Source organism: Rhopalosiphum padi, chromosome 3 (genome assembly GCF_020882245.1).
Source record: "Rhopalosiphum padi isolate XX-2018 chromosome 3, ASM2088224v1, whole genome shotgun sequence".
Classification (NCBI taxonomy): Eukaryota; Metazoa; Arthropoda; class Insecta; order Hemiptera; family Aphididae; genus Rhopalosiphum; species Rhopalosiphum padi.
The window spans coordinates 76,880,637-76,897,739 of NC_083599.1; the positions used below are offsets into that span (position 1 = coordinate 76,880,637).

General features: G+C 27.4%; 2 protein-coding genes across 3 annotated transcripts in view; one reads left to right on the plus strand and one right to left on the minus strand.

The window, feature by feature from the left end:
* Nucleotides 1–1,041, minus strand: part of LOC132923917 (multiple epidermal growth factor-like domains protein 8) — a 28,902-nt gene extending 27,861 nt beyond the window's left edge. The window contains exons 1-2 of one of the 2 annotated variants that reach the window (XM_060987923.1): nucleotides 904–1,041; nucleotides 554–834 (exon numbers count right to left, since the gene is read on the minus strand). In XM_060987923.1, coding sequence (XP_060843906.1) covers nucleotides 554–743 — 190 coding nt within the window. In that variant the 5' untranslated portion in view covers nucleotides 744–834; nucleotides 904–1,041. The remainder of the gene's footprint in view (nucleotides 1–553; nucleotides 835–903) is intronic. The other variant, XM_060987922.1, reaches the window with a different exon arrangement.
* A 214-nt stretch (nucleotides 1,042–1,255) lies between these two features.
* Nucleotides 1,256–14,418, plus strand: LOC132927181 (uncharacterized). Its single transcript, XM_060991661.1, has 5 exons — nucleotides 1,256–1,366; nucleotides 1,905–1,988; nucleotides 11,307–11,513; nucleotides 13,819–13,976; nucleotides 14,086–14,418. Exons 2-5 carry the CDS (start codon nucleotides 1,940–1,942, stop codon nucleotides 14,401–14,403), a joined length of 732 nt encoding a protein of 243 aa, XP_060847644.1. The 5' UTR covers nucleotides 1,256–1,366; nucleotides 1,905–1,939; the 3' UTR covers nucleotides 14,404–14,418.
* Nucleotides 14,419–17,103: the final 2,685 nt, after the last annotated feature.

Consider the following 17,103-nt stretch of genomic DNA (forward strand, 5'->3'; position numbering starts at 1 on the left):
TTTTTTAAATAATAACCAATAATTTTGTTGAAAATACATTCTATACTAAACAGTAGAGCATCTAATAAGGTACCATAAAATTGAAAAACAAAATAAAAACTAAGATTTAAGTAACAATAAGTCTGGTTTAGTTACGAGTGTTATGACTTATTACTTTACCAGTGATTAATAAATAATGATTTAAGCCTTGAACTGAATTAATTTAGAATTTATGGTGATAACTAATATAGCTATAGCTATTATCAAATAAATTAATACCAATGAACAATGCTATATTTATTTCATTATATGATACCAATTTCACATATTAAGTATTAATGTATTTTAGTAAGTAATTTAAAATGAGTACTATTTAATTTTAATAAAGACAGTAAGGTAACTAAAAACAAGTTATTCTATTCTTTATTTGCATATGTTAACTATTATTATTGTCTATTGATACAGAAATTGGGACATAACAATAATTGAAAAATAAATTATTCCAAAAATTAAGACTTGCGATTAGTTCCAATAATTACAAACCCATGTTATACCTCTAACCAAAGTAACTTACCTTTAATCAACCATTCACAGTGAGTGTTCTGTGAGTAATTTGTTCCTGGTGGACCATGAGTGATGATTCCATTAGCCTGGGATAAGATGGTCCGGGTCTTGTCGCAAGGCACGTCGTTTGAACGGACAGCATTCAACAACAAGGCGATTGCCAACAATTCCCTCGGAAACATGACAGACATTTCTCCCATTACCGTTTAACATGTTGAATACACATGAACTGCAATCCTCATCGTGTCATTTCAGAGCGCAACAGAGTCTGTCGATGAAGTATCCAATGACCTATTAAGATGCATCGAAAATTCGTAATCAATAACGTGAAATGAGCTATAAATTCCGGATATGGCGTACCTACATAGCTCCTCACACTGCCGGGCACTTTAAAGACGGATATACGAGACATTCCCGAACGGTATTCATAGTTAAACGTTGGTTAAATAAAAAAATTATCCACTAATTCAGTATCCAGTTCATTAATTTATTTTCTTATCACACTGTTTGTGTTTTGATTTCTGTGCCGTTATCGCGTAAGGCGTATCGTTACTCCTTATCACTGAATACTATAAACAAATGAAAATGGATACATTTTTAGGAGGTATTGATGTTTTTTTTATCCCGACGACAAAAGGACACAATGATATTGATAATGACTTCGGCTTATCTATGTATTAGTATTACCGCTATGCAACATACAATATGTTGTAATATATAATGTTATGTAAGTGTATAACAAAAGTTCTGTTCTAAATATTTTTATTATACAGGAAAACATTTTATTTGAGCGTACAATGCTTTCGTGCAAAACTATTGACAGGTACTAACACAAAAACTATCTATTTTTGATTTTTCAAATTTAATCGACACGCGTATTTATTCAGAATTGTTGATCCAAATCAAATTTATTGGCTCTGTCGAGAGATATTAGTTAATTGTTTCCACTGCCACTATACTTATAAAAGTCAATTTTTACAAGACGAATTAATTGTATACCGTATTTATTGGTAGGTACACGCCGTGTTTATACATCTGGATAATTAACTATAAAAAATTAATTCAATTCGTAATAAAAATATTGGTATTACTTAGGTCTTAGATGATAAAATTCTTAGGTATAATTCTTGAATAAATTTGCAACTACATAAATATCATATTACCAATTGTAAAAATAGGTTTTTACGAGTTAAATTAATAATAGGTAGGTACACGGTTAAAATTATTATTTAAATTTTATCTGAACTTAATTAATACGAGCGAATAAATTAAAGATTTATACACAAGTATTACAGTAATAATTATCGATTCTTTATTGTCATTTAATCTACTCGTGTTATTATATGCATAAATTATTATAGGTAATTCTTAACAGTCTAACGCTTTCGTGGAAGTAATGTGTAAGCGGTTATCACGACGTCGTCGATTCAAACAGAAAAAAAAAGGTAACTCTAACGCTAACCTGCCAGCTGTAGTGCTAACAGTGCTGTACTTACTCTGCAATACCTATATATAGATACCTATATAGCCTATAATGCTGTTTAGCATGGTAAACTTGCAGTATTGATTATGTATGTGAATATAATAAATAACCAGAGTACTTAGGTTTAGATGCCTTCCTAAATATGACGTGTACCTAACCATAATATAATAATATTGTCATACTAGCGTTCATTACAAAATTTGATATAAGAAATGGTCAATAAGTATATTTTTATAATTCAATCACTATTATTGTTAGTCTAGCATATTGTAAATTTATAAATTTTAGAATTTTAAAAATATCAAAAATTAAAAGTCACAATATTTTATTGTAAACGTTTAAATCTAGTACAACGATAAATATTCATTTTATATCAAAAATTTGAAAAAATAATACAAGGTTCTTTAAAAACCTAATAAAAAGAAAAAAATGTCTACAGAAAAATCATATTCATCTGAAAAATAATTATGTTATATCAAACGATTTTTGATATTTTAATATAATTAAAAACGAATTACTGTAAATACTTACATAATATATTCACTTAATGTTTAAACTTTAAATGATTATTCTTTTATTAGATAAAATTATTTTTATAATATGTTGGCTCTTTTAGAGTTATTTTTAGATATTTTAAATTTTAGATTTAAGATTTTAGATTTTGAGTGGAACGATGAATTGATTTTTCAATGTCGTATGTTTTTTTGTAAATGGGTAGGTATGATAGATACATACTCGGTAAATAAATATCTATTCGATATGATATTCTTCGATTTTCAACGTTGACGGTGGTTTTGGATAGCAAATGGGATCTAGTACCTATTTAAAGTTAGGATTTTGATAAAATTCGTCAAAATCCCGAAAATTACAAACTATATTGTAGGTAGAAGTTCATAAAAATATTTTGTTTGTATCTCTAATTTTACAATTTATTGTTAGGTTCTTCATAATCATTAGTTTTGCAATTTATATTAAAAAAAACTACGAGATGGTCAATTTATCTTTTTTAACCGTTTGAAATTCAAATGTTGATAATATTGCAGGTTTTTCACTCATATAAATATATAATTAGTATTTTGTTTCAAACAACTTACCTATGTTTTTTTGTTGTAATTAAAAAAAAAAATAGTTGTTATTTTTACCTAATACTTATATTATCATTTTCTATACGTCATGATATAATTTTCAAAATAATTTGATTCTTTTTGAGCTATTTATTGGTATGAGCAATTTTATATTTTTTTCTTTGAATTTTGATAAAGTTATTCGGTGGGTCAAAATTCTTAAAAGTTTAATGCTAAATTCCAAAACAATTGTTCTTTTATCCGTATAAAAATATTAAAAATATATAAGCAGATCTTTTTTATAACCATTTGAAGTTCAAATTTCATAAGAAACTAGAAAATTTATAAATTGTTTTGCCGCTGAAAATGTATTAAATATGTAATTTTTATAGTCAAGACTTTAACCATTAATACAAAGTTTTCTAAGTAACAAATTATTTTAATTTATTATTCTATAGAACATTAAAAATAAATTATTTAATAACACTTTTTTTTAATGAATAATAATTCACAAAATAAAATCTTATTTCTTACGTTTTTTTTTTGTTAACCCATCAATTATTTCTTCGGAATCGAAAGTATAATGTTTTTATGAACAGTTAACATATCTGATCGATTTTATCGGTTCTGTATTATAATAAATAATAATATATATTATGACAGCTTGGGACGATCGGTTAATTTATGAAAAATTCTTTAAGGTATAAAAATATGTTACTTATTTATAACTATAAGGACTATTGTTTGACAGCAAACCACCGTAGATTATTAATCCATAAAGGAAAAATGTAATGGGTATATTGTGTTTTTTTACAAAAAACGAAATGTAATAGCTTAACATTTTCATTTTATATCCTTGGGTGTGTCACCAATGCATTAACTGTCTAGACAAATATAATGGATATATAAACATCGTTTATACAAAAAACAGTCGTTTACGATCTAATTGAAATTTAATTTCTATAAAGGAATACCGAGCATATTTTAGAAAATTCGACATCAAGTTTGTCATCCTTCATTATGATGTTCGTATAGGAATGCACATATATTGTGTTTTTTTTTTATACAAAACTCAATTTAATCGTTTAAAATGTTTAAATTATTATTTTATAATTTGCAGGGATGTGAATTTAATGCATTTAAATGTTTTTTTGCTAGGTACACCGTACAAAAAAATCGATTTTGAAAAATTTTGTGGAGTCTTATTTATTGTTCAATAACGAAATAATAATATTTTACATATTTTTGAGTTTGGGCATATAAATGTATGTTTTCAATGTTTTCATGATTTCTTAAAATTAATATTTTTTCTGTCATCCGATGAAACTATTATACTTTGTAGTGAGGTATTTAACTTAAATTGTTACCCGATTATAAAATCATTATTGTTTTGAATGTTTTGAAATCTACAAATTCGTAATCCGTATATAATTTCGAATCTTAGATAAATTTATTAATTTTGATTATTATTATTCTTTTTATTTATAAGCCATTTTTAATTATTGATTTCAACATTCTTTTTTTTAATACAAACATTTGGAATTTTTCAATACATATTTTGACTGTTTTAGTGCATATACTCGTATGCATATTTAACACTTTTTTTTAATTCCCAACCCTGCTTATAATTAACATCACGTTTCCAACAGGCGTGTCGCCTATATACATTATCGTCTAGACGGATAAACAATTTTAAATACGATGGCCCATTCAAAGAGTATTAGAGAACCAAAATTTCGAGGTTCGTGTATCATAAATCAGCTTAACATTTTATTAAGAGTGGATCTTAGTAGCTTTTTAGGTGAATAATATTACGTTTTAATTGTAAGGACCAACTAAAGGAAAAAAATATAACACCCACCAGCTATCACCTATATTCTACGTGTATGAAAATCAGGTCTACGACACCTTGTGATTTGGTATGAATTCGTAGTTCGGATAAAATAACAAACAACTTCATATTGCACGTGATGCACGTTTTTATGTTTATCGAAAGTTTAGACTACAATCTTTTCAAAGAAAAAAATTATGATAATAATAATAAGTATTAATTATTGTCATATTGAACACTAGAGAAGTTTAGATTCAAGGCCATGGTAAATAAATAAAATATAACTTTTTTAAGGTAGCCAGAGGCGAATTTCCCATTAGGAACTGTAGCTAGGCAACTGTCTAGGGCGGCAAATTTTATAGTGTTTTATTAAAAAACATCAAATGTATACAAAAAATTGAAAAATTAATTTTAGTATATTTACGAAAAATAATTAATAATGTGCGTATTTTTTATATTTTACATATTTATACATAGTATAATATGGTATATCCATCTATTTTGGTCCATTATAATTTATAGTCATTATAAATATAGTGAAAAACTGTGTAGAAAACAGTTTTTGATAATACTATATTTAAGTATTTTAATTTAAGAGGACGTCAGCGCACTGTTTCTCTCCCTAGCCCATGCGCAACATAGACAAAACGCATTTACGCAGTCTGAGTAAACTAAATTTTAATAATATTTCTGAGTACAAGACGATAAATTTTTTCTATAATTTTCAATACAAAGTTAGTTATATCGTTAGCTATAAATTACAATATTTTTAAATAACCTTTAACTTTTCAACATTTTAATTTTTTTTTTTAAAAACTCATCGTCTTGTACTCAGAAATATTATCAACCTTTAATTTTATAATAGGTATATTTACTCTAGAACCAAAATTGAGCGAGTTTTACTCAGACTACGTAAATGCGTTTTGTCTATGTCGCACGTGGGCTAGAGAGAGAAAGCAAACGGTGCGCTGACATCCTCTTAACACGTTGATAAAGGTATATAGTCCACCCAGAGCCCGCGTCGCCGTGTTTTTAATACGTATACGGTCGACTATGGGTGATATTATATTAACGAACAATGGTTATTAATATTATTCTTGTCGGGGAATCGACGTCGTCGTAATTTCAGGGAAAAATAAATTTGCAAATCAAAAAGCAAGACGTCAATTTTTAAAATTAAAATAGTTAAGTTAAGTTTAGATGTAGATATGTTGATGTTATATAGATTCTTTAAGATGTTTAATTTAAACATGCCTTTTAATTTGTATTATAAAAAATATTGTAAATTGTAGTTTTTTACTTAATGTTCCTAACAATAGTTATAGTTTTGTTTTATTATTGATGGTTTATATTTTTATAATGAATAAAAATTATCACTATAGGTTTTTATTAAAATTCAGTGGAAATCCATTGATATTTTTAAAAGTAGGCTAAATAAAATAATAAAAATAAAAAAATAGTCTAAAAATTCAAATGGATGTCCACTATTATTGTCTATAAATTTAATATTTAGAGTAGGTGTTTTAGAGGGGATATTGTAACTTGTTCACCTATTGTAGGGGCGGAAATTGTTTGGTGCCTATAGCTGTAAAAAAAATAAATCCGCCTCTGAAGATAGCCAATATAGTCATCAGACAAAACAAAAAAAACCCCTATTTCTCAAACATAATATTATAATACGTCAAATAAGTTATCAATAAATTATTCCTCATCATCACGCCTATGGGTGAATGTATACTTTTCCAGAATATATCGGTTAGATAAAAAGGTATCTAATTAAAAGGTTTAATGTAAACTAATTTAGTATTATTTTCTTACCTGTAATGGGTATATTCTAGTGTTGATAATTTTCGTTTTTAATAATATTATTAATACGATGTAATGATTCCATGTGCCGAATATGTAGATATAGATATAGGGTCCTATATTAATTTTTTTTCATTAGCTTTGGCTATACGAGTCAGAAATCAATTATAATTGATGAATCACGATAATATGTACCTACAGTGTCACATATACCTGAATGCCAAGTTTGGTAACATTACACACATTTATGTAAAGTTTTTAATCTGACGGAAATTAGTAATCTTTTGTACGGAGAAAAATGCAACAAGATATATTTTTATATGATGGCTGTGTTTAATTAAAAATTATATAATACCCGTCTATAATTTATAAACATATACTGTTTTGTGGTGAGTGGTAATAAAAAATATTATTTAAAAATTCTAGAGTAAAATAATACGATAAAGATGTCCAGCATGTCGATGCACACTTTATTGACAATTGTTAAAGGTATTTTTATAATGTTCAATGTCATAAGACATAAATATTCGTTTTAATAAGTGTAGTCAGCGTAGGGCCCAACTTAGTAGGAATGTATTAATGTTTATAAAAAATTGTTTGAATCATTCGTCGAATTGTAACACTATAGGTAACAATATATCAATAATAATTGTTGTTACTTGTTACTTCATTTTTTTTTTTTTTACTACACGCGGAGAGTTATGTATTAATATATTACGAAGTCATTGATGTAACTTGTAACTTATAGCTTGTAAGTATATAAACATAATACGTTATTATGAGATACAAATATTATTGATCTTATCTATCATGAACTAAGAACTACCTAAGATACAATTGACATATATCGAAACGTTTTCAGCGGACTACAAAAAAGGTACATGAAAGGTACAAGAAACGGGGATTTTTTTATGGAAATATTCAAGTATCTAATATAAGCCTATTATGATATCCTTTTCCTCGTACTTAGTATTAATTAAATAAAAATAATAATAAAATACGCTAATGACTATAGTAGGTACCACCTATAAGATTAAGGAATCTACTACAAAAAATAATTGAGATTTTATCAATATATCGTAGGTAAAAAATAACTTTTTTATATTATTTTATAATGTTCTCTACAGTCTACACTTGCCACGCGCGTAAGGCGTAACGGTGGCGTTCATTTTTTGACGTATAGCGTCCCTCATTCGTGTACAGGTAGGTCATGCTTTCGACGCACAGCCGGTGTTTGATCCACCCAACTACCACTGCCGCCGATACTTTTAAGATGGAATGCAGACCGTGGTTCGACATCATTTAGCTAGATAACCGTACTATTCATTTTATACTTCACTCTTCGCTTTGTGCACTACTACGTTATTTTCGCCTGTCACAGACTAGGCCACGATTTTTTTTGACTTTATTCCATCCGATTAAATTCACTATTTTTTTTTTACTTACTGTTTGTATCAGTTCGTTTTCTGCAGAATAACTCCGCAATACGATGGAATCGATAATACGAATTTCCATTTTACTTATCATCACATCCTCCTGGACAGCAGCAACTAAGAACAATCGTTTGGAAATACGGGGCCCGACAAAGTCAGTATATAAAATACTATTTATTAAATAGTATTTGATTTATGTTTTCATTTATAATTACTGACATCGATATCGTTAGTAATTATTTATTTAGTATTTCATAATTTTAGTTCGTTTAATATATTATGATAATAATAATGTTATAGTATAATAATATAATATACAGAGAGTATAAGCTGGACTAGGTAATTACTTTTTAAATATAATATTATATATATAATTTTTAAATACGGTTTTTTGTATCTAAATAATTCTTAATGTGTGCTGTATATCATTTATTGTTGTACATAATATCATCTAATAATGAGTAAAGACAAATATGAGAAAACGTTTTGATGTAATATAATATGAGTAAAATGTATACATCATTAATAATGATTGTCGATTGTAATAATGATTCATTATTATTGAGTAGGGGTGTTAAATTTGAATTTAATGGTTAATCATTGTATTCGAGGAAAAACGATTCTTAGTGGAGACGGCTAAGTATATATAAATTAATATTTTTACTAGTCATTTATTTATCTGTTACTGCATTAAGATAAAAATCGTACGAAATATTTTATTTATAATATAACTTATGTATAACCAGGAAGGTGGGGGGGGAGTAATGGTGTAATACTAATTACTAAAAATGAGGCTTGCTTCGCTCCCATCCATCTCGATAATAATAATAAATAATTATCTAAACTATTATTGTACGCTTTTATGGAAATGTTACGGTTTCTGTATATGAGAAAAGACGTGCGCGAGAGAGAGTGATTGGTTTGTGATCGTGGTAATTCGTCAAAAAAGACCGTAGGGAGTTTTAACGTCGGAGAAAGGGGCTAGGATTATGTGGTGGGCATGAAGTCTCAAGGTCAAAAATAATCTATTGCCTATTTATATTAATAATAGGTTTTTATTTTATATACACACGCACGTGTGTAATCGTAAGTCGTAAGTTTGTGTGTGTGTGTGTGTGTGTGTGTGTGTGTGTGTATTAGGGTGGTCAGATTAAATTGTATGATTTCGGTACAATAAGTTATTATGTATAATTATATAGCTTATAATATATGTTACCTATATCAGCGTTTCCCAACTTATAGAACATACATAGGTTGAAAAATATTTTTATAGGTCAATGTTCGTAAAATAATAATGAACGAAAAATAAGTAATAAATTTAAATTTAAAAATTATCTTTATTATTTAACCAAACAATATTGATTATTCAATACATATTGTACTATATCTAAAATTAAATGATAAAATTGCATAGAATACATATGATTAATAATATTATATTATATTATGACGTATTTCTTTTTTTTTTTTTTGGTTGCGGATTACCTATTTAATCAAGTATCAATAGAAAGTAAATCTGTGCGTTTCCTTAACAAAATATAAAAGGTTGAGAAGATTTGTACTGTGATACATTAAAACCTTCTAGGTAGTTTTTTAGTCGCTAGACATCCCCCTACACGACGAAGGTCGTTACTCGCATTCTTTCGTGTCAGATTTTTCGAACCAAAGTAGGTCATACATTTATAATCATCACTGTTATCCAACAGGTAGCAACGTCGAACGAGTCTCAACAATTATTTTTATATGGTTCAACATAAAAAAAACACGCAGGACTGAATTTACTTCAATGTATGTGGGCGTTGTTACTATATATTATGTATATTACAAAGCAATCATCGATAATCGGTGGTACAGGATTGGGGAGTAAACATGTTTTGTTAGAGCGTTGCGTATGTAATTTATAGATGGTAATTGAAAAAGAAAATAACGTATACGACGATTACTCCCAACGTCGTATGCTGATAAATATACACACAAATTAAAAATGAATGTTGACTAAAAAAGTAATTAAGTCTATCTACCTAACAATATTATATTACCTATTTATCTATCCATATTTTATAGTTCAAATGTCTACGATAAATAGTCGTTCAGTAAAATAATTGACGAGCGATGAATTATTTATTATAATTTAACATTTATAAGAAATTGTATTTTTAATTGATAAAGTAGTAACTTGTGGCGGGGTTTGACAGTCATGAATCATGATGGTGGGCGATAACGCAAGGAAGTCACTCGAAAATTGTTTACTACAGATAGAAATACGTGCACCCAAATACTAGCAGTGATCATGATTGGCGTGCAAGTGTGTGTTAAATAAATATAATAAAAATTGCCTGCACTAAATGACATTGTGACATACGTATTTAATAAACTGTAGGTACAGAATTATTGACATTATGTCCGATAACCCTAATCACAGTTTTGATAAATATGAAAAGAATTATTAAAAATTAAAAAAAAATCTATAGTATACTATGCATAAAATCAAATATAAAATATAGACAAATAAATGTATAGATAATATTCGAAATATGGTGGAAAACTGGTTGTCATTTTGACATCGTATTAAAACTAAATTTATTAAAAATATGACTAAAAAGTTACATTGAATAATATTGAATTCTTTATTTAATATTATTTAAAACACATCATAGGTTAAAATAAAACAATTTTTTAGAAACTGTTAAAGACGCATAATATTTCACCGAAATATGAATTTACCCTTAAAATTGACGAAATATACAAAATACGCATTTTCAATTTCCGATTATAGACCACTGTGTATAAGATGGATTTTTAATTTGGTCCGCTATAAAGCGATAACTATATATGTAGCTACTAACGCTAAAAACTATATGTAACTATATAACTATCCTATAATTTTCGAAACCTATAGCTATTAAGCTATATAATCATTATAATCAGATTATATAGATTATTCATCTACTCCTTAAGCTTAGTGACGGTATATTGGATATAATAAATTATAGATTATGACATTGTTTCACCTAGACAACTTAGGCAACAAATAGGTATATATGACAATAAGTATATGCACACCGTAAAATAAACAATAACAACAGTGTACAAACAGTATAATAAGTTTATATGGAAATGTATATTTGACTTTTCGTGTGTTGCAGCCAAGCAGAGACGCAGTGGCCGATATTGTCCTCCAATGGGATACAGAGAAAAATACGAGGTAGCTTTTGTAGATAATGGACCGCCGATGTACGGATGCGCCTACTTAGATCACGACTGGCAATTGAGCGTTGTGCCATTGCTTCATCTATGGCTTGAACGTCGCGAGGAAGCAAGTATCGAACCCGCATATTGCAAAAACATGAGTAGTACGTATAACGAATCATTATTACTATATAGTATAGCGATGAGGGGAGATAGTGTTAAATGCACTGCGCCCTTGGATCCTAAAAGCTGTTCGTGGTCCTAGGAAAGTTCTCTCTAAAAATTTGCAAATTTAATTGTATTTTTTGTATATACTGTAATGCACTACATGCTCACAATTCTAGTAACTTTAAATGTCACCACAAGTTATTATTTTAGTAATTGACACACATACGACATACACAGAATACAAATTTTACATTTATTTATTTATGTGAATAACCGTGATTCTGTTTCAAGTGTTCGTCCGATTTGGTCAGTTATCAAGATCAGTTATGTTATAACATCTCTATGTAATAAAATATAATTAAAATGTATCGGTTTGAAAATAACCTGTCGTGTATGGGTTGGTTGTCCTCTTAATTTCCTCCCTCGTATGTAGAGTTAGGTATATGTATTTAAATATTATATAATAATTTAATGTTCTACTTGTCACGGTAACGGCAGTAGCAATAAGTCTGCTCACTGTTTCCTTATAATACATTACAATAAAAATAACGTAAATAATAATTCAAAATACATTCAACAAGTTTTATTTTAAAGGTTTATTAATAGGTTTTTTTTTGTATAAGCATGCTTACCAATTTTTATTCAAATACACAGTTTCATTATACTTGGTAGATAAAATACAAATTATATAGAAATTTAAAATATATCTTCCGAGAATATAATTAGTGTTTATAAAATATAAATTTTACTGTGAAGTCCGCGATTGGTGAATGTTGACGTATTAATTAAACTTGAATTCTTTTTAAACATTCACTAAGAAATATGGACATTTACTTAATGACATTGATGAATATTGGTAACGTTCATTTAATTTAATTTAAATATAAGTAATATAACATTGGGATAACAGAATGTCAATACAATAATATGCAGTAATAACATTATATTATAGGAAACCACCTTTAATATATTAGATATTTTGAAAGTTAATTTAAAAAAGTTAACATTTTATAATATTTTATCATATATAAGGACTGCTATTGTCATTAATTGCAATTATACATTGTGTACGATTGCTTTACATTTACACAATAACTTAACATTTTTTTATACACCAAAAATTAATTTTCAGTGTTTAATAATTGCTGATTTAATGATTTACAACATTTTGTAAAATAAAATAAAAGTAATTTAAATAAATAATGCATATAATTGTATTTAATAATAATAATTCATTGATTAAATTAAATATATTGTATATTATGTTAACATTAACCAAACCTGTATTGTCTATGTCAAAATTAACTAAAATCATGATGTAAATGTCCATATTTTTTAATTTTCCAACATTCACCAACTCTGTAGTACATATGTTTTAAACTAAAATATAAATATTATACACATATACCCTAGCATCGCGATAATCCGAAGGGAATTGGGGAAGGGGTAGCGACCGGTCGTTTGGATCATCTATGACTTTGTTACAAAAATGTCTTGTAATTAAACTTAAAAATTTTTTATGAATTTTCTTATAAACTATTTGTGTGCAATAAATATAATAATTGATTAGGCACATTTAAAAATTTATTATTTTAAATTATAAACATACTTATACTCAGTTATTGGTCTACATAAGTATAATACGATGGCGATATACACTCAAAGACGTTCGGATTACTGCGACGCTACTGTATAATATATTTTAATCTATCACTGTATAATTTCTTATATAGGTGACTAACTTTTTTTTTTAATTAACGTTAACGTGCGCAGATCTTGTTGAATAGGGGTTAATATTTTCGTTTACATAGGTCATAAGCCGATTATTATATTATATTATATTTTTATTCTTAAAGATAATTTAATAATAGCAATCATGGTTCAAGATATAAGAACTCCTGAAATTTGTATAGCAATGTTTATACATATAGATAGGTATCTACTAAATTTATAAAAAAAAAACGTAGCCCTCAGGAGAGTTACAGGCCCCGTATTCAAGTCTAAGTCGATTAAGGTTTTATGAACAATATCATTATTAATTTCTACATCTTTGTATACTAATGCTGTAAAAGACAAAAGTTATACGTTATTATAGTATTGTTGCTCCCTTATAAATTGCCTTGTATAATATAATTATCCCCAAGTATAAAATCACTCTGATAATAAGTAATACTTATTACTTACATGTGATTTACATGCACGCAAACGTGTTCATCACAATATAGCACTAAACATTACTTGTGTCAATAAAAATGGCTTCTACGCAACAATAATCTTTATACTCTTGTATTTGTTCTGCAGATATGAATCACTACATTTTCGAGTGCTTATCAAGAGAGGAACCTAACAATATTGAAGAGATTGAGAAAGGCTTTCAGTATATGTCGTTATATCAATACACACCAAACGCATACGGCGAACACCTCGAAATAGCTAATACGTTATTCTACAGATGTGCCGTGAGTATATACTGTGTACCTTGTACTTATATTGTTTATAAATGATATTATTAGTTACGGTTCATTAATTGTCTTCCTCTATTTCTACCTTTTTCTGTGCGGCCCATAGGTGTACGTCGCTGATGAATACGAAAACTATGGGGTTGTGGTAATTCGGATGGCACTTGGCAGGGGAAGAGCAGAGCATTTTAATCCAAGACAGTGCGAAGGTCTATCGAATCTTCTGGCAGATAGAAATCTAATATACAACCCTCCAATGCAACAAGATTGGCCCGAAGGAGCTATGTATGTATTTATAATGGGAGATATCCAGCCCAAAAGACGTATAACTACAACTACAACTACAACAACTACTACAACAACTACAGAAAAACCATCCTTATCATATTATCAATTTTTATTTATGATAACGGGTGAACTTCCCTAGATAAAAAAAATATTATTAACTAATACAACTGCTGATGAAAGTAGTTTTTAAAGTATAATGATAATATAAACATTATTGTATATTATCATAAAATATTTAATATTATATAATAATATAATAAATAAAACTTTTAGATTTAAGACGATTAATTAAATAAAACGATTAATATATTAAATATATATATTTAAGTATAATTATTATTATTTTTTCAATACTAATGTTAAATTAATAATATTCTCTTTATAAAATGAATTGTGTATGGTTTCGTTATGTCGCCATCAGCGTTATGGCGGCTGGATCAGATATTTACCAAATCATGGATTTTAAAATAGTTATAGCTGCTGGGTCCACATTACGGGTCGTGATTAACGGCGTCCTTTTAGAAAGCGTAAGTTGGGCATGAGTTGTTCCTGTCTGATTATAAAAACTACTCAATGGGGCGGTGCCCGGTAGTTGCTGTTTAAGCATTATTGGTAGAAAAAGAAATGCCTATTTTTAAAATATTATATTGTTTACTAGGAATTGAAAATTATTGTCACATCGATAAATTAGTTATTATACTTATTACTAATATTAATAGTTTAACTAATGGAATGTATGTATTGTATTGTATTTTTTTATATCGAACAACATTTATTATTTCAAAATAAATTGTTGTAAAAGATATTTTTTTATAAAATTTCCAGTCGAAATAAATCAACAATATTTAATATTTTTTATCGTTATATTTTTTTTATGTATTTACTTTTTTGTATTACAACATATATTTGTAATTTCATATTCTGAAGCAGAATATTTTTTGTAGTATTTCGATAACATCAAAATTCAAATGAATAGATAATGAGTTATAAGTGTTTAAAGTTTTGATGATATGAATTGAGGAATACGGAGATATCTTGCAAAATGTTTATCTATTACACCGTTTCTAAAGCTTACTATTTTTTAGAATTATTTTATATATTTATAATTTATTATTTGTCAATTATACAAACGTCTTAGAAATCAAACAAAAATAATCATTTTACGAATACCAATTATAAATAATTTATCATGGATTTACTTTGTAGTATATTAATGATACAATTTTATAGAGATTTCTGTAAACTACACTACAACAATATGGCATTAAAAAAAAAAAAAAAAAAATCGGAGGAGCGGAGGTTCGCTGGCTATGACATTTATTTAAATTGTATTTTAAAAGCCGGCCATCAATTAGTGTAAGGCTGTTAGTGCAATAAATTTGTTTTAATGTTTAATATATTTAAAAAAAATATTCTGAATCATATTATATTGCTCGTCGAATTGTAACGCTATACGAGATAATATTAATAATAATTTTTGACACTATGTTTTTTTTACTGTATGTGAAGTGTTATGTATTGTAATGCCAAGTATATAAACATAATACATTATTATGCGATAAAAAGATATATGACGGTATTTATCACGAACTAAGATACATAATTGACGGCTATCGAAACGTTTTTAATTGATTACAAACAGTGTATGAGATACAATAGTACGTGGATTCATGATGGAAATATTAAATTATCTAATGCAAGTTATTATAATATTTTGTACACATAAATAAAATAAAATAATTCATATGGAAAAATAATAAAATATGTTATTGACTAGGTATACCGCTGAAATCTAAATCTATTACTAAAAATAATTTTATAAATATATATATATTGTAAAAAACGACCTTTTTATGTTATTTTATTATTATGTTCTCTACACCTGCCGTACTCGTATCGGTGTGGTAAATTGTTCGACGTATAGGGTCCCTCGTTCGTGTACAGTACTGCCACAGGTATTTAGGTATTATTAATGTATATATAATACACTAATACGATAATGTCATTGATGCACAGCCTGTATTTAGGACTCACCACCAGGAGTACCTCTGCCCGGCTTATGAAAACGACACGCAGAGTGTGGCGCGCCATCAGTTAGCTACCAGAGTAGCATTCGTTTAATACTTCACCATTTATTTTGTTTTGTATCCTGCTGCGTTCTTCTCACACGTCACAGACGTTAGTCACGATCGTTTTAACTGTATTTCGTTCGTTTAAATCAATTTTATTTTTTGCTCATTGGTTACATTATCGCACAAGAAGATGGAATCTATAATAAGAATAATACTTCTACTTGTCATCACGTCCTACTGGGCGAGAGCCTTTAGTAGTTACGACACTTTGAATAAATACCTTCAAAGAGGTCAGTATAGATATTATTTAACTTACGTCTTTGTTCATAATTACGATTTATTATTTTATTTTGCTATATAGTAATTTTATTATTTTTTATTGTTTTTATTTATTAACATTACCTTGTTTACTTTATTTTGATTAATTTTCTTTTAAATAATATATAATTATTAGCACAGATATCGTTATCATTTGTAATTATTTATTTAGTATTTCATAACTTTAGTTCGTTCAATATAATATAATGATAATAATAATAATAAAGTTAGTATAATAATGTAACATACTGCCATACACAGGGTATTCGCTGGAAGAGATAATTATTTTTAAGTGAAGGTCGACAACATTTTCTGTTTAAAATTTTTAAATATCGTTTTTATTATCTAAATAATTATTAAGTGTGTTGTGTATAAATTATCATTGTAAAGTCTATGTCACTGTGACAGCACTTAGAGTAAAATAAAATAGGAGAAAACGCTTTTGGGTG

Excerpts from the sequence above, each read along its gene's own strand:
- LOC132927181 (XM_060991661.1), top strand. The coding sequence starts at position 1,940 with ATGTGTAAGCGGTTATCACGACGTCGTCGATTCAAACAGAAAAAAAAA. Across the intron at positions 1,989-11,306 it reads ATTCAAACAGAAAAAAAAAG|CCAAGCAGAGACGCAGTGGC; the intron begins GTAACTCTAACG and ends CGTGTGTTGCAG. Across the intron at positions 11,514-13,818 it reads ATATTGCAAAAACATGAGTA|ATATGAATCACTACATTTTC; the intron begins GTACGTATAACG and ends TTTGTTCTGCAG.